The 26,866-nt window shown below is 42.9% G+C and overlaps 1 protein-coding gene across 1 annotated transcript in view; it reads right to left on the bottom strand.

Annotated features, from left to right (window-relative positions):
• The window catches only part of cspg4 (chondroitin sulfate proteoglycan 4), a gene marked incomplete at both ends in the record, with an annotated part of 58,967 nt that extends 32,319 nt beyond the window's left edge, over positions 1 to 26,648 (bottom strand). Inside the window, one exon of the mRNA XM_084450851.1 lies at positions 26,579 to 26,648. Within this exon, the coding sequence (XP_084306977.1) occupies positions 26,579 to 26,648 (70 nt within the window). The remainder of the gene's footprint in view (positions 1 to 26,578) is intronic.
• Between the last annotated feature and the right edge of the window lie 218 nt (positions 26,649 to 26,866).

Here is a 26,866-nt window from a genome sequence, read left to right as displayed (position 1 = left end):
AGTCAAGAGTCAATGGCAATTATTATTGCTGTTTAGTTGCCTTTGAGAATGAGAGTAATTGTTTACAGACTGGGGTGGAATAGTCACAGAGAATTCCTTGTGGCTATAGGCTTGTTTCAAACTGAATGGAGGTCACTGGTCTATACAAACAATGTAAAAGGTGGCAGCTTGTGAACTTTCAAAACTGAGTAAAGTAAAAAGCATAATAGTTAAATTGTGCTGGGGACTTTTGGATACTGTGCTCTAGATTCCCATACTCTCCTCTAGCCTCGCAGCTAATACTAACTGCAGCCATCATGGATTCTTGGAAGTGTTTCAATTACAGTCAGAAACATCTGCAGCCTTCTATTATATAGTACTACCTCTAAGTGCATAAACAAGCTTAATGTTAAACATCTTTAAGTCTGATGCAGCGATGTGTTGGCCTGGCTCCAGCCCCTGAATCTGAATTTTTGAAATCTGGAAAGGCTCCAGAGTGATTTCTTGGTTGGAATTCCAACCAGGCCAATCAAGCCAGTTTGAATGTGCTGACAGAATTAAACTGTGCAGTGTGATTGGTGAAGCAAAATGGCAATTCAGTCTGTGTAAGGCTAGCTATGTGTAGCCTACATGTTACATTAGATGTTTTTTGTATTCTGCTGCTGTTGTGTGTGAGAGAGGGACAGGACTCTATAGGAGTCACAAAACCACAAGAGCGGTGCTTCCGGGTCCAGCATGTTGTGGTGTGTAGGTGTAGACAGACAGCTCATAGGTCAGTGGGTTGGCCATTATTGAATTTTAGTCCTAGTCTGTCCCTGAGTTTAGCCTTCTGAGACCATCCTGATCTCGTGAGCCCACATTCTGTTTCTCTACCCACATCAGTCTGGACAGGCTTAGTAGAGATCCATTTGTGCCCAAACAGAATGTGGTCAGGCCAATCAACATCCTTTGATGAGGAACTACTTGCAGCTATGAGCGTGGTTTAGGTACAGTATGATGACAGCGAGGAGCAACTGTTCGTTCGAGAACAACAATGGTAGCTCCTAAAGAAGAGGTTAGCGTAGATGATGCTAACAGAGCCTTCCTAGATGGTTGTGTGAAACAAACCATCTGGCACATTAGGTTACCCAGTTTCCCTGGATATCTACTTCACTACCAGTACTTAATTTAGAAGCCTACCGCATCACAGGCAAACATTTAAAAATATCTAAAAAAAATCTTTACAAATCCAAAAAATTAAAAAAGAATCTGAAACATTCCCACATTCCTGAAAGCTGTACACTGCGCTTTCTAGTAATATAGGAAAAATCCTAATTAATATTCGCAATGTTGGCACTGAACTCTCCGGGCTGAAAGTTTTTTTTTAATCAATTTGTGTTGTTATTGTTTTGCTGACGACTGGGGACCAGTGACATCACAACTGTGAAGTGTTAACTCATGTTAACACTTGTTCCTCAAGTGTTGAGGAAGTGCTGATGTAGACCAGCAGGGTATTCCACAAAGCTGGCTAACTGAGTAAGCCTGACTTTTTGCAATGAGTAAAACCTGAAAACTCTTCAAATATGGAACATGGACTGAAGTAAAAAATAGCTTTCCGGGTTTCACTTTGTGCAGAGGTCAGGCTTACTCAGCCAGCATTGTGGAATACCCCCCAGGTGAGAAGATAACATGCTGGCCCTGATATTCAATTGAGACTAGGCTGTCACTGTGTTAGTCACAGCTAATGGTGCCACGTCAGTACTGAACCATTACAAACTTTATCTTTTGTTTCTGAATCGTGGGGTTTGTAGGACTCCGCTGTTCCCCCCTGCCATTTAGTGCCGAACCAGAGGCACAACTCAACATACCTCTGCAGTGGTGTTTTATAAGGCTTCCTAGCTCTCTTTTCAGATCTCACCGGGGACACAGTTTTACAGTCTTTGTGGAGCCATTTTTCAAACGAGACCCTGGGATTGTGAAAGCACACACAACATCATTTCAGCCCTCCTTTCAAATCCCCATTGATGGCTGTCCCTTTGAGACTCGTCTCCACCACCATGGTAATAATTAAAACATTTTAGCTCCCTTTCGTACAACTTGCACAAACACAACAAGCAAGAGAAACGGTTGGCTTCGAGAAATTATGAACCTTCCAACCCTCCGACAGAAGCATTAGCCAGCAGTGTAAGTTCAGTTGTGAAAAACGACCAGACTGAAAAGGGAGGGAAAACATGGAAAAGTTGAGGTGAATGACCATATTAAATAAAGAGCCTCTGTTGTCTGGGGTTTGGTCCTCAAAGGAGAACAAGAGATTAATGATTGTCACAAAATTTACACGTATTATTTCGATTTCTCTTTGGTGGCGGTGGAATGTCTCCCTAGCCTTTTAGCTCGCAGGCATTTGGAACACATGGTGCACATACTTGTGTCTACTGACGTTTACCCACTTCATCATTGAATAAAAAAAAAAGTTGCGTCTGAACAATAAATGGAGATCAGAGAACTTAAAGTTCAGAGTTCTGACATACAGTTTTCTATCATGAAAAAGCAGTCACAGAGCCTCTTTTCATACAAATGTCTGTTTCGACTCAACGGTATCCTTCCACATGCTCAGATATGCCATATGTACTGTTGCCAGTGAAAATACAATGCCTTGGAACTGCACCACAGCCAAGGTCCATGTTAAATGTACTGCAGGAGTGAACATGGGAATACTGTGCAAACCTTCAAGAGAAATCATAAAATAAAACAATTCTCTCCTATTTAGGTACAATAAGACAGTCCTGACGCAGTGCTGCTAGGCTATGTGCTCCATTCTAGTGACAACTTCACAGTTTGGTTGTCGGTTCATCACAGCCAAGCGAAAGACTAATAGCTGTCGTCAAAAATGTCCTGGGCCTGATGATCTCACACACCTAACAGCATTGTAACACAAACAGAGCTCAACAGGAGCATTGTGCACGCTCCGGACCCAGCCTGAGTTTATTACTAGAAGTACAAAGGATGCCTCTGTCAGCCCAGGCAAGCCACGGAAGCCAAGGTTCCCCCCGGGTGGGTTCTGTTTAAAATATCCCCCGTGACATCAGAGGACTAATCCCCCCTACCCTCCTCCCATGTCCTTATTTGAGCCGACTCCACCCCCCTCAGTCACCAAATAAGCACATGCTCCGAGAAATGGACCAATGTGCAATTATTTATACACACACAACCCAATCTGTTTTTTCTCATCCTGAGTTGTATGAAGTCACAGCTTGGGGAACTGAACACACACCAGGGAACATAATTATCAGGACTCCATCATGGAATTTGAATGTGTAGACAGAGGATAGTGTCAAGCGATGTCTAGAGTCAGTGTCTCCTTTTAAGGACAAAAGCAGTAATAATAACAGTTTGGTGGTGTTATAGTAAATGTCATACTATAAAAGTCTGATTTGACAGGTCACAGCTGTATTTCTAAAGAATCAGAGTTTTACTGTGAAAAGCAATTCACGAAGTTGCTCAGACCAACTTTTTATTAATTAATTAATTAATTAATTTATTACAAAGGAATGAGTAGAGAACCTTTGCTTAGAGAAAGTTGGCCTTGTTGCATGACAGTGTGCTACTGGACATGCTTGCTACACACTTGCTGACTATGACCACTGTGATTGGTACTGTAGATGTCTGGATGTAATTAAATTATTATGAACATATATATCTCTACCAATTCAGATGTTTGGACAAGGCGTGATGTGTGTCAACTTAGTTGGAACAAGGAATCATGGCAAGTATCCAATTGCACAATTGGTTGCTAACTTGCCTGTAGTGCAAGAGGTTCATAGTTTGAGACCAGCAGAGTCTGCTCATTTTCCTTCCTCCTTCGCTTGACTGAGAGTGAGCACAGAGATAATGACTTAACTGTAAATACATTATTTTCCAGTTGTCTTGTGGTCTACTATTCTGTTTCTGGGGCCTATTAAGAATACAGATAAACTAGTTCATAAGCATTAAAACTCACTAGCACCTCTAACCGGCGAAAATGCTAACTGTCTCCTTTTGTCAAGTATGGGCAAATGGACTCTGAAAGTGTTTGGATGAGTCTATGTTTGTGGGCATACTAAAAACAAGCTAAATGTGTTAAATACAGCTTTCATCACCATCTCCCCCTTAAAACAGCACACACGAAGGGCCCAGTGGTGCTAGGGATGGATGGTAGGGGTAGACATGGTAGGGATGAGGGCTAGGGGTAGACATGGTAGATATGGGGGTAGGGGTAGACATGGTAGGGATGGGGGGTAGGGGTTAGACATGGTGAGGATGGGGGTATGGGGTAGACATGAGGGGTAGGGGTAGACATGGTAGGGATGAGGGCTAGGGGTAGAAATGGTAGATATGGGGGTAGGGGTAGACATGGTAGGGATGGGGGTAGGGGTTAGACATGGTGAGGATAGGGTTAGACATGAGGGGTAGGGGTAGACATGGTAGGGATGGAGGTAGGGGTTAGACATGGTATGATGGGGGTAGGGGGTAGGGGTTAGACATGGTAGGGATGGAGGGTAGAGTTAGACATGGTAGGGATGGGGGTAGGGATTAGACATGGTATGATGGGGGTAGGGATTAGGGGTTAGACATGGTAGGGATGAGGGGTAGGGGTAGACATGGTAGATGCTAACTGTCTCCTTTTGTCAAGTATGGGCAAATGGACTCTGAAAGTGTTTGGATGAGTCTATGTTTGTGGGCATACTAAAAACAAGCTAAATGTGTTAAATACAGCTTTCATCACCATCTCCCCCTTAAAACAGCACACACGAAGGGCCCAGTGGTGCTAGGGATGGATGGTAGGGGTAGACATGGTAGGGATGAGGGCTAGGGGTAGACATGGTAGATATGGGGGTAGGGGTAGACATGGTAGGGATGGGGGGTAGGGGTTAGACATGGTGAGGATGGGGGTATGGGGTAGACATGAGGGGTAGGGGTAGACATGGTAGGGATGAGGGCTAGGGGTAGAAATGGTAGATATGGGGGTAGGGGTAGACATGGTAGGGATGGGGGTAGGGGTTAGACATGGTGAGGATAGGGTTAGACATGAGGGGTAGGGGTAGACATGGTAGGGATGGAGGTAGGGGTTAGACATGGTATGATGGGGGTAGGGGGTAGGGGTTAGACATGGTAGGGATGGAGGGTAGAGTTAGACATGGTAGGGATGGGGGTAGGGATTAGACATGGTATGATGGGGGTAGGGATTAGGGGTTAGACATGGTAGGGATGAGGGGTAGGGGTAGACATGGTAGATGCTAACTGTCTCCTTTTGTCAAGTATGGGCAAATGGACTCTGAAAGTGTTTGGATGAGTCTATGTTTGTGGGCATACTAAAAACAAGCTAAATGTGTTAAATACAGCTTTCATCACCATCTCCCCCTTAAAACAGCACACACAAAGGGCCCAGTGGTGCTAGGGATGGATGGTAGGGGTAGACATGGTAGGGATGGGGGTAGGGGTAGACGTGGTAAGGATGGGGGTAGGGGGTAGACATGAGGGGTAGGGGTAGACATGGTAGGGATGGGGGTAGGGGTAGACATGGTAGGGGTGGGGGTAGGGGAGACATGGTAGGGATGGGTAGGGGTAGACATGGTAGGGATGGGGGTAGGGGGTAGACATGGTTAGGATGGGGGTAAGGGTAGACATGGTAGGGTAGAGGTAGACATGGTAAAGATGGGGTAGTGGTTAGACGTAGAGATGGGGGTAGTGGGTAGACATGGTAGAGATGGGGGTAGGGGTTAGACATGGTGGGGATGGAGGGTAGGGGTTAGACGTGGTGGGGATGGGGGTAGGGGGTAGACATGGTGGGGATGGAAGGTAGTGGGTAGACATGGTGAGGATGGAGGTTAGGGGTAGATATGGTGGGGATAGAAGGTAGTGGGTAGACATGGTGGGGATGGAGGTTAGGGGTAAATATGGTGGGGATGGGGGGTAGGGGTAGACATGGTAGGGATGGGGGTAGGGGGTAGATATGGTAGGGATGGGGGGTAGGGGTTAGACATGGTGAGGATGGCGGTATGGGGTAGACATGGTGAGGATGGGGGTAGACATGAGGGGTAGGGGTAGACATGGTAGGGATGGAGGTAGGGGTTAGACATGGTATGATGGGGGTAGGGGGTAGGGGTTAGACATGGTAGGGATGGAGGGTAGAGTTAGACATGGTAGGGATGGGGGTAGGGATTAGACATGGTATGATGGGGGTAGGGATTAGGGGTTAGACATGGTAGGGATGGAGGGTAGAGTTAGACATGGTAGGGATGAGGGGTAGGGGTAGACATGGTAGATATGGGGGTAGGGGTTAGACATGATATGATGGGGGTAGGGGGTAGACATGGTAGGGATGGAGGGTAGAGTTAGACACGGTAGGGCTGAGGGGTAGGGGTAGACATGGTAGATATGGGGGTAGGGGTTAGACATGGTATGATGGGGGTAGGGGGTAGACATGGTAGATATGGGGGTAGGGGTTAGACATGGTATAATGGGGGTAGGGGTTAGACATGGTATGATGGGGGTAGGGTTAGACATGGTAGGGATGGAGGGTAGGAGTTAGACATGGTATGATGGGGGTAGGGTAAGACATGGTAGGGATGGAGGGTAGGAGTTAGACATGGTATGATGGGGGTAGGGTTAGACATGGTAGGGATGGAGGGTAGGAGTTAGACATGGTATGATGGGGGTAGGGTTAGACATGGTAGGGGTGGAGGGTAGGAGTTAGACATGGTATGATGGGGGTAGGGGTTAGACATGGTAGATATGGGGGTAGGGTTAGACATGGTAGGGATGGGGGTAGGGTTAAACATGGTAGATATGGGGGTAGGGGTTTGACATGGTATGATGGGGGTAGGGGTTAGACATGGTAGGGATGGAGGGTAGGAGTTAGACATGGTGGGTATAGGGGTAGACGTGGTGAGCTACTGTAGGGGCTACTGTTGATGGAGGAGGGATCAGGTTAAGAGGGGGAATGAGGCCCCAGACAGATTCTGGACCAGTTCTCAGTGGACCATCTCATGTGGAGCTCGGAGCACGATTATAGGTTGTGAAAAGAAACTCTGACACAGAAGCAGCCGCAGAGAGGGGCTGCCTGTATCCGTCTGTAACCCTGGTCTGTAAAGTCAGCGTGTTAAAGATCAAAGATCGGCATTAGCCCCAGTAATGAAGACCAGATGGGAAGCTCACGCCAGTCGCTTGGCCCTCTCAAGCTTGGATTGCCAAGAATCAACCCTTTCCTACCTTCGCTATAGCCTAACATCTACTGCATTCAGACTCAGATAAACGATTTCCCAGACATTTCTTTACCCCCTCCACCACCCTGTTCTCCCTCAGTTATTTGTGCTGGTTGGGTCACTCCACCCCTCTGCTCTCAGTCTCACTCCACCAACATTTCCAGCACGCTAGTGTTTGGGGTGGGGGGGTGGAGGTGGGGGGTGGGTGGGGGTTGTGGCGTCTTGCTCTCCTTTCATGCAAACTTTCAGTAGCCACCTCATTTTGGAGAAATTAGGAGCACACACCACACCCCACCCCACCCACCCTCTTCCTCTCTACCCTCGGCTCAGTCCTCTTCCTGAATCATCCTTTGCCCGCCACTCACAGCCCAAAATAAACAGCAGGGCTTTATTTAAACGGGGAAGCACTGCGAAACAACTTAAATTGAGCTCTAATGTTCCAGCCTCAACTTCAACTTTTTCTTCATCCATTTTCTTTTCCACTACCCGCTACTATGCCACAGCAAAATGTTGGTTAGCTCCAACTTAAAATGGATAGCATCAGTTGCAATGGAAAATGCCGGTTGGTACAGTAGTCAATTTGACATAAAGAGAAAAGCTGCAAAGTGGGGGATTTACAGTAACTTGAAACTTTCTTAACAACCACATTCTCACTCTTTCTGGCTCAGTTTTACCAGTTAAGTTTATCTTCAACAGAATGGGAGAACCTCAAAGGCCCTCACCAGAACCCAAATATTTCGATTTTCAGGATGAGCAAGATTTAAACTAGAATGAGATATATTGAATATAAATAAGCTTGTCATTCTAAGTATTTGAAGATTTAAATAGAGTCTGAAAATATTATCGAAAAAAGTGAGTGAAACACTCTTTTATTGGTCTTTTATTACGACTAAAAGGGAAGCAGAGAAGCTTTAGGCGCCTATGACACACCACCTGTCCGCTTTAACCATCATGTCCATCGTGCTAACAACCTGAAAAAGCTCTCCCAGCTGGTAAAACTGCAGGTAGTTAGCTGTGAAAACTGTTCACTGTACAAAGGGCCACCGAACGTCCTGACTACACAGTAGCAGTTGTCAAAAGTAAATTGACTGTAGATGTTTGTTTTAAAGATTTGCTATGCTTTTGGATTCCAACAATATCTATGTCCAGACAGACTACTGAAGTCATGTCCTTAGTTTAACAAACAATCTTAATGTAATTTTGAGCAGTTTTCAGGAGGGTTTGGTGCAAAATGCAAGACCCAATACTTGGCTATATGCTATCTGACAGAAAAGCGATTCCTCAAAGTGTCTGGAACACAGTCAGAGATGTCAGCATCATTCTGCTACACTCCTAATAAGTGCAAAAACATTTACATATTGAAAATCTTGGTCTGACCCATTTCAGAGGGTTGAACCTAATTATTTCATTAAATATTGGCATAATTGTGGCAATTATGTCATGATCTAGTGTAGACTAACCCCAGAATGATCAAAATGTTTACAATTACTAATATAAATTATATATGTGAGGCTATATGTACAGAAAAAAATAAAAATAAATCTATAGTCCAGTATTGCACCTGGAGTAAAGTGAACATTCAGTGCAGGCAGCATTAGTAATGCCCAGTAGTTAACTTGTTTGTGAGTCCGGTCATTGGCCGTGTAGAACTGGACCATGATTCTCTGCAGCAGGTTGGTGCAGGAAGAACATCCTCTGTTGGGCCTTCTTGATGATGATGTTGCTGATGTTCTCCTCCCATTTCAGGCCCGTAGCCAGCCTTGTGGAAGGGGGGGTTCATTTTTTTCAAAAAGCGGACCTTATCGCATTTTTCCCGAAGATGTCGCCGCTCGGCAAGTTGTTGACGGGGGGGGGGGGGGGGTTCAAGGTCAGGGGGTCAGAGGACTTACCCAGCCACACATGCTGCTTCCTGTCTGTCAGGAAATCAGTAACAGATGAAGTGAAGCACACTAAGCTGGTCAGCGAGTTAAACAGTCCTGCAACTGGGCCAGTTGAGACATGGTAGTCTGTTACTTAGTATAATCAATATAGCAGTATCCATATTCTCCGTGGAGAATCACTAATATGTTTTACCTGCCCAATCCAGCCCTCATCTCAGCTGATTTCTGAAATTTAGTGCAGGTAAAATATTTGTTTCTGCGTTTAGCCGTCGCAGAGCCCTCTGCTATGGATCAACTCCACTGCCAGTGCTAGTACTCAGCCTCTACAGTACCTTTTCAATATCAGGATGAAAAAGTACTGTTCTGACGCTTGCAATCAAAGGTTCCTGAATCCAAGTGCAACTCTTTCTATTGTGCTACTGTTTTTTTTCTTGGAGTCTTACCCTAACACTAATCACACAAGTTTAACACTTACACTAATCACACAAGTTTAACCCTTACTGAAATGTAATCAAAAATGTGACTGAATGTAAGTTGGTGACAAGTTATCTTGTCAAAATAGGGAACGGAAATGATGACTAAAGAGAATTTAATGTATTGATTGGACATAATACCTCACGAAAAGGTGCCATTGACAGGCCTCAGGATAGTACATTTCAGTGATAATACTGCATGTTGTAGCATCGACATGCAGCATGAAAGCTAACAGCTGTCAATAACAATCATATCCATCCCCTGGAGTACCCTAAAATACCACTCCTTGGAACATTTTATAATTTTTGGTTAGCCACTGCATTCATGGAATGTTTTGGCCTTATGAAACAATTTGACCTATCCAAACTTGGATGATCTGCCATTTCGTGACTGCTGTTCACTATTATGGAAGAATCCTAGCCTAAGAAGATTAACTTTTTGTCCTGTCTTTGCTCCATTAAAATGAAAATGATACACTGTAAAAGTACAACAAATATAAGAAGATAATATACAGTAAGGCCTTCTACACAGAAACAAAACCATCTGCAGATGTATTCACTGGTGCTTACCCTCTAAGTAAGCAAACCGTCCTCGCAGAATGCTGAAATGTCAATGTGTGTGAGAATATATGTGCCATATGGTCGGCACCTGCACACACATATCTGGAGAGAGAATCAAGTTTCACTTGGCAGGATATGGTAATCATAAATATGCGGATTAGGCAGTAGCTCGGGAGGTAGAATGGCCGGCTGGGGATAGCAAAGTTCTTGGTTCGATCCCAGCTCCCGGGAGTGTGCCAAAGTGTCCTTGAGCAAGACACTGATCCCTAATCGTTCACATGCAGCATGGTGGCGCAGTACCTAGTACTGTCTCCTCACAGCAATGTCTCCGGGCTTTTCTGTGCAGAGTTTGCATGTTCTCCACGTTTTACAAGGGTTTCCACCCAAAGAACTCAATACGAAAAACAAACAGAAGAACAGATGCTCTTCAGTCCAGTCCCTGACCAGGACTTGGACTGAGCACTTGGACTTGGTCCCCAGGCCACGATGGCTGCTCACTGCTCCTGGCCGCCCCTGGAGTTGGAGAGCTTGAATGGGGGAAATGCAGGGTACAATTTCCATTGGCGACTCCCGAAGTTGCATGTGTCGCCACTCACTGTGTGTAATGTGTGTGTCACCGTGTGGCCGATTAAACGCCCCCACCCCCCTCGGGTACTGTAATTATAACTGGATCCCAGAGAATGGCAACATAACATCTCCATCTAGTCATATTGTATGTGAAACGTATTGACCAATATTCCCACTGTACTGTGGTACAGGGGTGACTCACTATAATGACAATTGGGGAGAATGTGAGTTGATGGGAGGATAAAACATCCTTTATATCTGTATGTACTGTAGTGACTACTGTAGTTATCTTTGTTACAGAAAGTATGCACCCATGCAAAGAATGCAAAAACACAAACATAAAACAAAGCAATTCAGAGTAATTTAAAACGACCTTAGAAAAATGATCCAGGACATCCTTCTTTTGATATGACGTTTTGAACAGATCTGGTTTTGGCTTGGCACATACTGTAGCTGAATGATACTGTAGTCCTCACAGGAAGTGAAACAGATGGAAGGTCTTACTGAAGCATAATTTACCAATAAACTACACAAGGAATCAATTTGCAAGTTATGTTGTTAAACATTGTTAAAATTCCAATTGATTTTAATACATCTATGGCTACATGAGTTGTTTGATAGACTCTGAAAGGCTTTAATGAGTGAACATTTGATATTGCAATATTCTAGACAATGACCCTTATTATTAGGCCTGAAGGTGTCAAGACAATACGATCGAAAAGATAGATATTCATAAAAACTTGTTAACAAGTCATTTAAATTTTCTTACAACATATGGCTTGCATTTGTTCAATAAAGTACTGCAGATTTTAATTGACTGGGACTTTATTTTCATCAGTTCAAGCATGCTGAAACACTTTCACTTTGGATGATCATTCCAGTGCACACATTTTATGTCAGTGGTGTTTATGATATTGAGATCCAACCTGATTGATCCAAAGAGGATGTAGTGAGTCAGTGCTGGGCTGCGTTCAAATTCAGCTAACAGAGGCGAACGTTCGTCGCAAACATGTTTTCTCCAAACGGTCACATTTGAACGGCTTTTAATGAACGTTCCAAATAGTTCGCATAAACGCAACAATCCCCATCTGGGAGCACATCTCCAGTAAGCCTGGGTCCATTGTGATCCTCGTTTCGTTACTGGCGAACTACCTCTCCAGACTGTTAGCTTCTGTTAGCAAACGTTTGCAGCGAACACAAAGCTAACGGAAAATAGTTCGCTAACGTTCACAAACGTTCGCTATGTTCGCTGAATTTGAACGCATCCCTGGTGTTGTCTCCATCGAACGCTGCCAGATCTATGCATGTACTGTATGGGAACAGGTTTAGTTGGTCCCCAAGATGTAGATCTTGTATGACTTTTTAATATTCCCCATTATTAAACGGCTTTCTGAAATATTTGATTCTGATTGGACAATCAACACATTCTACAGTAAATTATTTTGTGATAACTGACCAACGTTAGGGTCAATAAAGCAATAATGACCGCTACTGGGGGCAACACTTCAACTGTTATCAAGCTAATTCGCAGTCAAAAGAAAAAGTGTAGGCTGTTACAAGGCCTGCTACCATGGATGACATTGCTACAGTTAAATTTCACTTTCAATGTAAACGACAAGTAACGTAGCTGGCTATTTAATGTTGCAATGTTAATTCAGAGCCAAAGCAGCTGCAACAGTGTAGATGGTTGATAGTGTAGCTGAAGCCAACCGTTTTTTCACTATAGCTACAAACAAAATAAGCATCAAATATACTCTAATCAATATTTAGTCTCTATGTATTAATGTCGTTGGTAAGTAACTGTGTAATGAGAGGGATAACGTATGGCCAGCCGGTCATTAAACAAAAGAGTTGGGTTCTCATTTTTCGATCATGACTGGCTGGCCATACAGAGGTCAAGTTGATTCAACTTCACATCAAGCGATAATTATTGGCAATGGGGTAACTTTTGACTTATTGTAAATCAGAGGGTAAGTTCACTTGCCTGACTTGCCAGTTTTCATGAATTAAGCTTTAATGATTCCAGACTATAAAATAATCTGCACTTTGCATACATTGTTGTTATAATTACAAACTATTAGTGAGTTTGACATAGTCTTTGTGAGATTTCTCTGCCAAGGCACGGTCATATATTACTCAACTATATTAGTAAAAAGTTAGCAACTTTCAAAATCAGTTGTTGGAATCGTAGCCAAATATGTCTACCATGCTAACTCAACACTTTAAATGATCACAAGTGTCATCATAAATATAGTGCACAAAAGCTTATGGAAAACTACAGAACAAATGAAAAAGGCCTTTTTACATTTTTGTTTTGTTTTATTTATTATTTTTTATTATTATTAGAATTCCATATGAATTATGTAGAAATAAATCTATACAGTTTGTGTTGCTAAACAAGATTGATTACTCTGGTCTGCTCAGCAGCTGTTTAAACTTAATTCCTAATTATCTGTTTTGAAAATCAATCAATCTTTGTGTAAGCACAAATAAACTACTTCCTTTCCTCCCTGACAACCCTTTTCTATTTTTTAAGAATATGTCCCAACAAAGTCGGTATTTACAAGGACTTCTTGGATTTACAAGGAGATCTATTTTATTATACACATGTGGAACAGGGTTGTTCAAAGTGGTGTTGATAGATTGTTCTGATCTGACGTCATAACAACAGTGACAGGAGGGGTATGAAATATGCAGTGAACCATGTATTTTTATGGATAATATCGGTAACAGTTAAGATGTTATTTACTCAGATGTAATTTACTCAAATGCCTTTTAAACAAAATAACCAACCAATTGTATTCTAAAGGTAATCACATGGAGATGTGTTTCAGAAAAACACATGACAAAAGGGAAGGCTGTGTTTGAACCAAAAAATGTTTACTCTTGTTTTCAGATGACTTGTGTCAGTTTTTTGTTCACATAACATTTCCATTCGATCTGGTTGTTGAGATAGCTAGCTTGTTAACGTCCATGCCCAGAAAGTTAAATAGCAGCAACAGTATAGAGAGGTAGAGGTACTTACCTTTGTACCATTAGTCTGTATCATGGCCACCTAATCAATAATCTCAAATCCCTACGGGCATAATACTTGTCTTTTTACAGTATTGTTACCTGAAGTGGTGATTGCTTTAGCGCCTACTGGCAGCCAAGCATGAGGTCGCTACCCCTCTCCCCTCCCTTCCCCCCTGTCACCTCACTGGACCTGATGTGTGATGCTTGCTTTAAGCACCTACTGCGACCCCGCTCCCCTCCCCCTAATAGCACTCTGAGCATCTGGAATAGCACTTTATAAATACAATGTATTATTATTATGCTTATTATTAGTAATATGCATCTGCACCAAACCACGAGGCAGTGAATGATCTCTTAAAGGTGATCGGAAATGAAGAGAGGGAAAAGACCAAATAACTAAAAAATTTGTTTCAATATAATATTTTCAATGAAATTATTTCTCCAAAAATGTAGAACATATGAATCTGCTTTGTTTTTTGCTTGCCCACATTAGTTTGCCAAACCTGCTCATTTAAACAATCTGATATTAGGTGGTTTTAATTTCTTTTAACAGCGTGAATAAAATCACTGATTGCTTTAACTGTATCCAAATGAAATTGGGAAATGCAATCGTTTGGTAATCTCTGTCTAGCCCTTTTAGTACGGCGAGTACATTGGCAACATTTCAAATATTAATTGGATTTTTCCTATATTACTAGAAAGCGTGGGATCTCAGCTTTCAGGAAGTGTTGGAATGTAGGATTTTTTTTTTTTTAAAGATTATTTTAGATTTTTTTAGATGTTTTTAAAACTTTGCTGGCGAGACGGTCATATTCAAAGGACTAGAGTCTTCCCGATCCTTCATAAATCTGGCTAGGGTGCCAGTACTTTCCACCCCTGTGTCTTTCTTTAGTACTTCCACGTACGTGGGTGTGAGACACCCTCGAGATCGATGTCTATTGGCTCGCACAGCACCAGTTTGCTGGCTGGAAGTTCCCAGTGTCTCTGGCAGGGACCAGCCAGCCTCACTCTCCGGGCTGCTATTTTCTCACTCACCCTTGGTAGCCCCCCAAACAGATGCTTGTTGCTAGCGTGCTTGTTCTGATTGATGTTAAATACTGCACATAGCATTCTGGTGTAACACCCATCTAGGGACTTCTGCAGCGGGGGCTTCAAGGTCCAGGATTCACAGCCATATAGGAGAACTGACTCTTTATTGCATTTCCTATGGGAATGCACTCCTAATAATGCGTGTAGTACTTAATGCATTGCTTTTGGTAAATGGTAAATGGACTGCACTTATATACCACTTTTATCCTAAACACTTTACAATGAAGGCATGTCATTCACCCATTCACACACACCAATGACGGCAGCTGCCATGCAAGGTGCTGGCCTGCTCATTGGGAGCACTTTGAGGTTCAGTGTCTTGCCCAAGGACACTGACATTTTGTCAGGAGGAGCTAGGATTCGAACCCCCGACCCTGCGATCACTGGACGACCCGCTCTACCTAGCTACAGCCACCCCCTATACAGCTGCCCACTTTTGTATAGGAATGCATTGCATTAATATAGGAATTCAATTTCTAAAGTAATGTAAGTAAGCAAGTAAGTAAGTAAGTAAATGCATTGGTATAGGAACATGTTGACTCAGTTGGTTCTATTGTGCCAAATAAGCTGAATCAATTATCAAGTATTTGAATTTGTATTTGAGTATTAGTATTTCAAAAGGATTTAAAATGTGGCTTGATGAAGATCTACGCCTGACTAAGTTACAGTAGGTAAACCACAGGGTAGTTACACCACAGAGGTGCTTCAGTCATAGTGTCACATTAAAGTGTCACTAAAACTGCTGTACTGTAAGTGCTAGGCTTAAGGCTTGTTCAAGGCTTGTCCAACTGCTTTAATGATGCTTCATCTTAACACTTCCAACTCCTCATACACACACTTGCACATACAGACACGAATGCACAAACTCAAGCATGTCACACCATGCCCAGATGTACAGAAGCAGAACCACAGCCATACTTCATTCCCACACTATCCCACTGGAGGACATCCACAGAGGCACCATGTGTGTTCACTGACACAACATAACTTCACTACTACCGGCTTCATGCTGGACTTCACTTGCAAATAACCAGCCAGGTCAACCATGCTTTAATGTGATCACTGGTTGTGTGTGCTGTGTATACCATATGTTCTCAGGTGCACTGCTGAGTTTTTACTCTGAGTAGCAACCTTAGCTCTCCAGTCAGATTGCGCAATGAGTCTGTCATAATAAACATGATGTGACACCATATTGGGCCATTTAGTACAGCACGCTCACTCTTGAAGGAACAGCCTAAACAGAAGTTGCAAACAACAAAAAACAGCATGAGTCAAATTCATCCAGTCTCCTACAGTAGATGCCATCCAAGGGGTGGTCTGTTTCCCCTCTCCCTTAAGATTCAACCCAGCAGGTCTAAACACCCAATCACTCCATGCTCATTTGAACAGATTAAGTGGATGGCGGTGTCAATTAAGTCATTAAGGCACACAGAGTAAAACAAATACACTCTCTTCACTGTGTGAGTGCGTGTATGAGAAAAATGTGGATGAGGGAGGAATAGAAATGCTTGGAAGACGGAGGCAGAGAGCTGCTCCACACAAGTATACAGACACACATAAGTACAAAAAACACTGCAAACACACACTAAGACACAATACACTAGACACACGCACACTTCTGTTCAGAAGCTTTGCATTGCTGGGTTGATGGAATGCATGTGCAATGTAACAATCCAGCTTCTCTTCAGACTCCACCATGCCAAGCTATGGGGCGTTTTTTGATCCATGGAAAGAGCATTCTTTTTTTAAAACATTTATGAGGTGCAGGGAGAATCTACTGCAGAAGGACCAATTTACTACAGGGAACTAGCCTAGAAAAGCAAACTGTAAAAACAGGACTACTGTGAAAAGAAACCTTTGTTTCTGAAAACGGATGCCTATAGCCAACACTCCACAGTGTCAAGCAGAGGAATGAAAAGGTGGAAAGAAAGGCTCAATGGAACAGTACGAAATGTACCAAAATGAGAGGAATTTTGTTGAACTGTAATACATGTACTGTATTTTGGGGGAAAATGATTACAGTTACTAAGACTTGTTTCACCAAAGTCAGGGGCGTTGGTCTTGTTTCCAGAAGCATCACTTCATTGCCACAGCCCAGCTTCATAAGACTTTAATAATGTATTTTATTTTTTGCAGCTTCAGTCATCTGTGGCAGAGCTAAAAGCAGCAGTCATGTTCAGTGTGACGCTAGGGTTAAAAAGGCAGAAAACACAACTGGAGATGAATAGTTTTCTAAAATCATTTGCAAATCCTCCTTTTTGAAAATAACTCATCGGTTTATCACTCTTGAGCCTTAACCAAGATATTAAATGTCTAATGTTTAAAATATAGTTATAATAATAATAATAATAATAATAACCATTAGCCACATGTATTTCTACTCTTTGAATAATCAAATTGTGTCTTGTTGAGGTATTGAGCCATTTTTCCGGCAGTTGTATAGTTGTGAATTCACATGTGAGTAACTACTATTTAAAGCAATACATAGCATTTTCTCGGAACCGCGCCCCCACAGACTCTGCGAGTAAGTGCACTGTCGTACTGTCGTAAAGTTATCAGATTGTCTTTTTCTTTTTCTGGCTTCCTCCGTGATGTTTCGCTTCGGTTTTCTCGCCTCCGCCATGATATCATTGAGCTAAAAAATGTATGATATCCATAGACGCCGGAATAGTTAGCTACTACTGTGTTGTTTAAGCACAACGTTGCGCATGCACACTTCGACTGAATGCTGCGTCCCGGGGGCGTGAGTTTTAAAAGGTAATAAATGTCAATGTATTATCGTTCTGAGTAGACTGTTTGGACGATTCAGCTTACTTTTAGTAAATCTAATTGGAGAATTAGCACCAGACATGTTTGTAAAGGTCCAAATATCGCGATGTATTGCTTTAACATGGGACATCTGGCCAGGAGTTTCTGGTTCATTCATGAATCCTGAGTAGTTTTTATATTAGCCGTCAATTGTAGATTATCTTGTGGGACATTATCTAGGGAAAGCAATATCACTTTAGCCATACTTAAGGATACTATAGCCATATATAAATGACTGCAGTCAGTACTGTAGATGCATTTCTAGTTCTCAACAGTGTTGAGACAGTCACATGCTAATGCTAAATTATATCTTTCACAGTCCCAAGTCAATCTACATCCTACATCCATCCTCCTAAGTCGAGGTAATGCATCAGTCCAAATCTCCTTTAAATGTTATTCTACCGTCTGGCTTACAGAGTGAGTTTGTGAGTGTGTACATGCACTTTTATCTTGAATAGTGAAGTTTCATTGAAACAAACCCGGATAAATCATGTCAGTAAAACTGCTGTATAGCTGTTCTTTCAGTCAGTTGAACAATCTCCCCTAGTGTGTGTCCCAAAGCGGCTTTCACTGTTGGACAGAGAATATCAGTGGAATGTTAACCCGCATACAGAAAGACAGATGTCAGGTACTGTAGAACGCCTGAAAGATCCATTCCAGCTATGCACTCTTGCATTTCTCTGAGTCTACAGGGAACATAATTTCCAATAAAATATGGTCTGAAATTCACTTATCTTTGAATTTAACTTTTCTAAATGGACATCTGATCTTGAAAACATCTGTTCCTTTACATATTGTTAATTAGCCATTGAAAAGACATTTTGTATGACAAAGAAGCTAAACCATTACAGAATGGCATCCATTGAAAAAGGATGCCATTGTTTACAAGGGTCTAACTCTAAATGCTTCCCAGTGGGAGAGAGCGCATGGCTTCATTCAAACACAGGTGCAGGATCATCAATGGTCACAATTAGGATTAACTTCCTGTGCTGTTGCATCTCATCAAAACAATCAAATTCGTATTATATCGAACATACAGTGCTTGTTGTCAAACTTTAGGAATTTATACCGACATTTGCTTGTTTGTTGTTTCCTTCATGCATGGTATTATCTAACACAATAAAGACCAATTATCTGTATCTGGGTATCTGCTCCTGTTTATATTTTCCTCAGACACCGTCGGCCTGACAGCATTTATGCTATGTTGGCTAATTTTAACATAAAATACTGCCCGGGGTGGCTATAGAATTATTGCTCCAAATAAAACCCTGCTCTGATAGAGTAGCTGCTCTCTGAACGTTCTACCTCGCCTTACCTTGCCTAGCGTTCCAGCTACTCCAGAATTATTCTGCCGTTGGTCAGCTTTGTCCAAAATTAGTGCGTTCTAATTGTCCACACTTTATTACACGGCTCTCTGAAATACTCAATTCTGATTGGACAAGCTATACATTCCACAGTCAATTATTTCTCAACCACTGACCGAAATAAAAAGTGTAACGTTAATGCTACCATGGATAACTTTGCAAAATTGCAACACTGACGGAGGTCTTCAAGCGAGATCTCAAGACTTACCTTTTCGACCTAGCCTACAATCACTAGCCAGGACCTTGAGACACAGAAAGGCAGCCTCAAACCTACCTGTGAATCCTCTGTATACATAGGTGTATTTTCTGCTATACACTGTGTGTATATCAAGTAGTGTACAGAAGCTGGTTACCCTGAAACAGGCTTGTTCTGTTCTGACATCTGTGTTGCTTCAATGGCTCAGCGTGCTACTAACCGTTTTCTGCCTCCCCTAGTGTCTCTCTCTCTCCCTCTTACCTTCTAACCAGGTCCAGTGGATGCCCCACTGTTGCCCGCAAACCACCCTGAGTTCGATTGATACCCCCGTGTCAGCTGTGGATGTTGTAGTATGTAGTTACACACACACACGTACACACAGACACACATCAGTCCACATCCGGCTTAGGCCTGGACCTGATGCTCTTAGCCTTTCTTGCCCTGAAAATGTAATTTAATGTAATTTATTGCTCTATAAATGTTATGAGCCATTAGACAAATATATTCAAGGAGCTTGCTCCAGGTTGCCTGTTTTAATATCCGTGTTGCTTTTATGGCTCTGTGTACTACTAACCCTGTGCTGCCTCCCCTCTCCCTGGTGTCTCTCTCTCTCCCTCCTATCTTCTAACCAGGTCCAGTGGATGCCCCACTGTCATCAGCAGACCTCCCTGAGTCCGATAGATACCCCTGTGTCTGCTGTGGATGTCGTAGCATTTAGTTAACACACACATACACATACACACAGACATACACCAGCCCACTTCCGGCTTTAGGCCTGGGCCATAGCAAACACACACCAGTATTTGCCATGTCTCTCCTATGTTGTTTTTTAGCTTCTCTTACTCTGAAAATGTAATTTAATGTAATTTATTGCTTTATAAATGTTCTTATCTGGTAGACAAACATACTCTAGGAGCTTGCTCGATTGCCTTGTTGAGAGGGGTCAGGGAAGAATTTTTACAGCTCACTTATCTGGCCCCCAGGTGATTACTGTTTTTTTGCTTCCCTCTGGAATATTCAGGGGTGGGTCGTACACCCACCTCCCTTGTTCTCTGTAAAGCGCATTGTGTTGCCTCTGGGTATGATATGCGCTATACAAATAAAGCTTTGATTGATTGATTGATTGATTGACTGAAACTTCTAAGCACTTAAGCTGGGATGTTGAGATGCATCTCTGGGATGGGATCCATCTTTATGCTTGAAGCAAAACAAATGAGATCAATCCAGCTGCAAATTCCACATCCCCAATGTCCCATTTAGTCAAACTTCACAATGGAAACATGCAATTTAATTTTAACTGCTGTGGAGGGTCCGTCACGCAACTCTGGCGATCCGGATGAGAGCTCTCAAGACCGTGACCGTGACTCCGACACCAGATGGGGTCGCTGTAGAGCAGTGGACCCTCACGCCAAAATTAAACTATAGGGAGTGGTGGCCCAATATGCCGGATATGGCCTTATTCGGACCTGGCAAGACCAGGGCACGAACCCCGGTCCCTGGTGGGCAGCTGCACCGGAGCCAGATGTTTAGACCGCTACACCACCATGGACTGAACCATGTTTTAGAGAAAAACGCCTTCAAAGTTTCCAGTCGGTTGCTTATGTTCTCCAATCTCCACTGTCTGATGCACCAGGACCACAGTATCAAAACGACTGATCGGTTTCATTGTGATTTGCTACTTTCTTCTTCCTCACAAAAACCCATTAATATTGTAAAACTAAACCAGTGCTAGCGGGTCAGTGTAACATGAACCTCCCTGACAGATTTGAATATAACGTTTAATTCAGATTTGATTAAAACGTTTAATTCAGATTTTAATCAAACTTGTAAATCATCAGTGCAGAATTGGCTGAGATACAGTATACATACTGTAGGCAATTGAATATGGGGATTTTGAATGGTGCCAAACCAAACCTTAACTAAGGACGTGGCGGTAGCCATCTTAAATCTGCCCAGACTAAAGCTTTGTCATCTGACCAGGAAGACTGCAAGAGTACTATTTGACAGAGACATATCTCCAGTCCCTCCCAGTCCCAACTACTGAAGGAGATTACAGCCAGACAAGCAGAGCCCTATGGAACAGATCATTTCCTTTGGCTATTTAAAGCCTTCATGACTGGGGAATGATGACATGGCTCTGGACTCCAAACACTGACGTCTGTGTGAACCTCAGCAACACATACTGTACACACACACACACACACGCTCACAGATGAATACATGCACATACACACATAACCCTCTCCCAATCGTGCTCCCCAGTATTCCCACTCTCCTCAGAGACATGTGAAGCAATGCGCTCTGTGACGGACCGCCAAGCTATATTTACCCAGTGCAATCCATTTGTATCACTCATCTGCCAGAATCCCCTATCCTGTCCACAGCCCCTGTTGATTCTGTCTCAGACTGGAGCCTCTGTAGAGACCAGCTGAGACTGAGGACGCAAGTGGACACTGACGCTCCTCTGTCTCAGCGCGCCGTAAACAGTCTCTCTCATTGTATCCTCTTGCCTCTCATTCATGATGTGAAAGTTGTGTGAAAAAGGCTGAAGAAGAAATGAATGTCTGGAAAGCTGAAGCTCAAGTTCACGACAGTTGGTGATAGAAATTTCATTGAAACTCATTATCACCAACAGGCAATTATATTGTATTTTCTTGAGTTAGATAAAGGATATAACAGGCAGACTGTATAGTTACAGTATTTAGTGGCGTTATAGTTATATGAATCTGAATATCTAATAATTGTTTGCATTTCAATACTTGTACTGAAGGAGAATAAGCTCACTATAACAACAGTGCAATATATCATAGCAGCCTTGATATTGTGAGAGAATGATTTTGCAGTCTATGTAGGTGCACCTGACATGTCTTTAATCTTCTGTTTGTATATTTTCCAACAAGCTTCCCAATGGCTCTGCGTATTAAAGACATTTGTTCCAGATCCTATGACATCCCATGATTAACCACAGGGTCCTTGCGTGTGTGGCTCACTCCCTTCTGTAGTCCTGAGGGCACGGTTTCAGTCCAGTAGCACCAGATTGTTGACTCCTTTATGATGAGTCAGCGTCATGTGAGCTAGCATGGCTGGCAGTGTTTGTTATGATTCATAAACAACATTTTTTTCAGTTTGAAGTGTATTTCTGATAATTGATGTAGATTTTGTGAAATTTGAATTTCAGCTGCAACTTAGGGGTTCCTAGGGGTTCGATAAAAGAATGTTGTTGATTAAACACAAAATGTCGTTGATAACCATTTAATTGCTCTCTTTAGTCAACTCATTACCAGTTTAAAAGACTATTTTTATGCTTATGCATGTTAGCATTTCATCAGAGCTGTGGGTGCGTGTGAGTAATAAAACGGCCTGGCACGTTTGCCTGTGCTGAAATGCAGCTGCTGCCTTTGTCTGTTTTGCATCTTATCCAGCCCTGGTTGTGCTAAAGCAGTTCTCATTTTTCATTCCAGCTATCCTGTTCCAGGCCTGGGTCACAATACAGGCAAAACTGATTGAGCTTGCCTGGCACAATTGATCTTGCCTTGCACAATTGATCATGCCTGGCACAATGAAACCAGTGGGCTAGTCCAAAATCTTCAAACACCACTCATCTATCTGCCACAAAACATAACAGTCTGTGTCATTGAGCCTGTCAGCTCTACTGTATGGTAAAAAAGATATACAACAAAGGTTTAGGCTAGGTTGAGGCTACTTATAGAGCTTCTCATTATTTCTCCTCTGGAGTAGGCTTAGGCTGTATGTGTTTGACAAGGAAAGGGTTAAAACAACATTGGGGCATACCAGCTAATGGCCTTTGACCTAGCACCTCAGGATAGTGTCTGGATCTCTTTGTCTCTGTACCCAGGGGTAAATGAGGTCTGTGTGAGGTCTGAGGCTCCCGACTCTGAGGAGATCATAGACGTAAAAATAATGGGGCAGGCGTTGACAGCCAACAATTTAATAGAGAACATAGTGGGAAATACACAAACTCCAACAAATGGGAAAATCTTAGAAGCCAACTAGGCACAATTGCATTTTCTGGCCACGGAGCTTCTGGCTGATTGAGTCTGACTCCTTGTTCATAGTGGATGGCAAACTGACATTTGAAACCGGATAAATGGCGACTTGTCCTGCTGTGGCTCCTAGCTATAAAAAGAGGGGCATATTACACAGAGTAGCCTACAGCTCTAGGAACAGATTTCAGAAAGGCCAATATATGCGGTAATGTACAGTAGGCAACCACTTTGCACACAGTTCAACCCATATGTCAGCACAGCTAACCAATGATCAGTTGTGATTTGTCGTTTATCATGTCAATTACTTTAAATCGCTATTTTGTAAAATTTACATTTTGTTATTTGGATTAAATTAGGGTTGAGTTGGATATTTCTGTGGATATAGTGGTTTATGCCAAAAATCACTTGCACAACAAGGTTGCACTGCTAGAATCAAACTTGGGACCCTTTGGTTACAAACAGTGTTTTAACATCATCCACTAAGTAAAAGAGTATTTGCACTTTTGCACAATACAAACGGGTCTACTGTAAATGCTGTGCTTAAATGAGAGCAGCAGAAGGATATATTTCAGTAACCTACAACTCTTCTGGAAGTTTGAGTCACTGACATCCCCCAGTTCTCATTCACCATCAGCTTTACAATTGTACTGCTTAATGAAACAGTGAAGAGTGATCTAAAATATCCACTTCTTTCCCCTGATTTATATCCTCAACTTAGCATAAGAAAGCTCCTTCTAGTTTCCACCAAATTTCTTTCACCACATCTGTCTAATACTCAGACCCGTGAGGCTGGGAAGGGGAGAAGGATTGGGGCACAAGGGAGGAAGCAGCGTTCTGAAATCTAACGAAGCTCTGGTTTCCGAGAGCCATTCTCCCAGCTGGTACCCATGTGTCCCTGGTGACACAGGAACAAGATGTAAAGACAGGAGAGGAAGTGAGGTCAGTGATGCAAATTCCAGTTAGTCTGTGTCCCTGACAGCTTGTAGTTGGATACAGGGAGAGAGAAGGAGGGAGTAGGGGCTGGTCAACATTAGTATTAGCCCTACAGGGCTAGCGGGTGACTGCTATTAGTGTTAAAGCTGCAGGGCTATTAGATCAAGTTGCACCAGAAACGGATTATGATTCTGATTTGGCAGAGATACAGTAGGCCTGTAAGGCTAATCCTACATTTGAGCAAGCAGGCAATGTCTCCTTGTAGCATTGCTTAGCTGATTACATGTTTTACTATTAAGCACATCTCCATTCAGTGCATACAGTAAATTATAAATTTAGGTTGTTTTCATGAAGAGCGATATAATTACTAGTGCAAAATATACTTGTGAATAACATTGGAAGTCATGATGGACACTAATAGTTGATAATGAACTGAATCGATCTTCTATTCAGCTTTGATCGTGCACCATAGGCATGTTTTAACCAGCTGTTTCCTACTCAGATCAAGATGCGTGTGATGGGATTGATCACTATTGGTCCATTTATAATTGGACTGGAATTTCCAATGAGATTCTGAAGATCTTAGAGCTTGTGGAGCACAACAGACTCAGCATTTGAACAAAGGTTTTGGCGTCTCTCTCCAAACCGGCATGTGCACAGTTTTGTGTGTGATCCAGTAAGCTTCAGGCATCAGTTCAGATCTTAATTGGACTCGGAGCAAAAGCCAGATTCCCCTTCCTTTTCCATAAACACTACAGACCCAGTGTCCAGTGCCAAACACACACTTATACAAAACACACAAACATACACACTTCCGAGTGGGGCCAACTGCATCTTAACGAGAAAACGAGAAAGGTACTGCTGCAGCTGATTCAGACTGCACTGTGGGGCCATTGTATGTTACATCTATACGTGTAGGGGAGGGGTGGGTAGGCAGTTATTTACCCTTCTCTAGCTCACTACCCTGGGTGGGTTAGGGGCAGCCTAGCTTGGCCCCTTATGCTACGTATCATCTTCTGAAAGACCCATTCACAGCCTAGGGAAGGACCTCAGCTCACCTCTCTGTACACCACGATAACAAAAACGTTGTCTGTAACCCAAACACTGCTCCCACACACCCTAAGCAAACATCTCACTGACACACACCTGCTTTCTGAGACCATGCGCTGGGAAAACTTACAACACATTTTCCCAAGACCAACAACATCAGAACTCCATAGGAGCTCTCTGTCTTATCCATGAATGAAAGTCACCAATAGAATGACATTAAAGGCAAACCTAAAAGTATGTGTAAAATGTGTTTAGGCAAAATCTATTGGCTCTGCACCAGACCTATGGTCAGGCTTGATTTTGAAAGATTTTTGCACACTGTGATTTTCTCTGCTCTGACTGGTAATTAAAAGCAGATTTCAAAGATGTAACAGCTGATGTGTTCTGGGGCCAAGTTTCTCCTGAATGGCCAGAAAATTCAAATAAAAGTGGGTGTTTCACTCCTAGCAAAGTTTAAGAATTAGTCAATTTCAATCAGGGTTGCAACCAGCTAGATGTTTTGCAAACATTACGGCAAAGAGTTGGTAAGGAGGTCTCAATCGGGAGGGTTTATCCTGGTAAGGGATGGATTTACATTTCCAACAAACTGAAGCAACACTACAACACCAGAGATTAAAGGGGTGTCAAACCTGAACTATTTGGCCTCAGGGAAAGTAATTTGCAACTTCCACAGCCATCAGTCAGCAGAATCAAACCCCAACGATTTTTTCTTTCTCTAGTCCCTAAATAATCTGGCATTTCATTTGATTTCCACTTGAATAAACTTGATCGAGCATGCTACGGAAAGTATGATAATATGGGTAACAGGGAGGCTATTGAGGCTTATTGTGTTGATTATTGTTTTGTTTCACGTACTGTAAGAAATAAAAGGGTATTTATGCAAGACTACAATCTTTCAACTACATTCCAGTCCGTTACTCCCCACAATAGTTAGAGCAATTTATTTCTGCACACATGATGGATTCATCAATACACCAGCCAGGTAGCCCCACATCTACAGCATCAATCACAGCGCTCATAGTCATGCTCACGAAGCACATTGTCATTGTGAAGCACATAATTAGCTTTTCAGGAGAAAGTTCTAACTAGATTTCTTTTTAAATCTCTGAATAGGAAAAACCCTAGGAATTCTCTGAATACAGCCCCACAAGTCCTCTTCTGCTCAGGCTTACCTCCTACAAGTAAGGGCTGCATGTGTGCAAGCAGTCAGGCTGATCCTAAATCGGTGTATAAGGCATCACAACCCCAGCAACAGCTGATAAAATGTGAGTTATGTAGGGGGAACCCCTAGGGAACAGTGACGGACTCCACTGACCCTTATTCCCACAGCTGTGCCTTTCTGAGTGGAGGGGGCATGGAGATAGACACAGGGGTGGGGGTGTGTGTGTGTGCAAGAGGACAGTAATAGCTAATGGATTAATCTGGATGGCACTTACCTCCGTGGCCGGGACTGGGTAGACAGAGCAAAGGCAAGAGGGCACCCAGGACCAAAAGCAAGGATCTCATGTTACCAGTGTAGTCCGCGATTCTATACTCTCCATTCAAAAGGGACTCCTTTCCAGTTTTGGGACCTGAGGTCCTCTTGCAGCTCCTACCCTATGAAAGGGGCTGGGCCAGAGACGAACCCTGAAGTGACGCCCTCTTTCAAACCCCCCAAAAGTCCACGAGAGCCCAGTCTGCACCTCCCTACACACACAGACAGACACACACACACACACACACTC

The sequence above is a fragment of the Borostomias antarcticus genome (assembly GCF_949987555.1).
Source record: "Borostomias antarcticus genome assembly, chromosome: 16".
Lineage (NCBI taxonomy): Eukaryota > Metazoa > Chordata > Actinopteri > Stomiiformes > Stomiidae > Borostomias > Borostomias antarcticus.
This window is presented reverse-complemented; position numbering and strand designations above follow the sequence as displayed.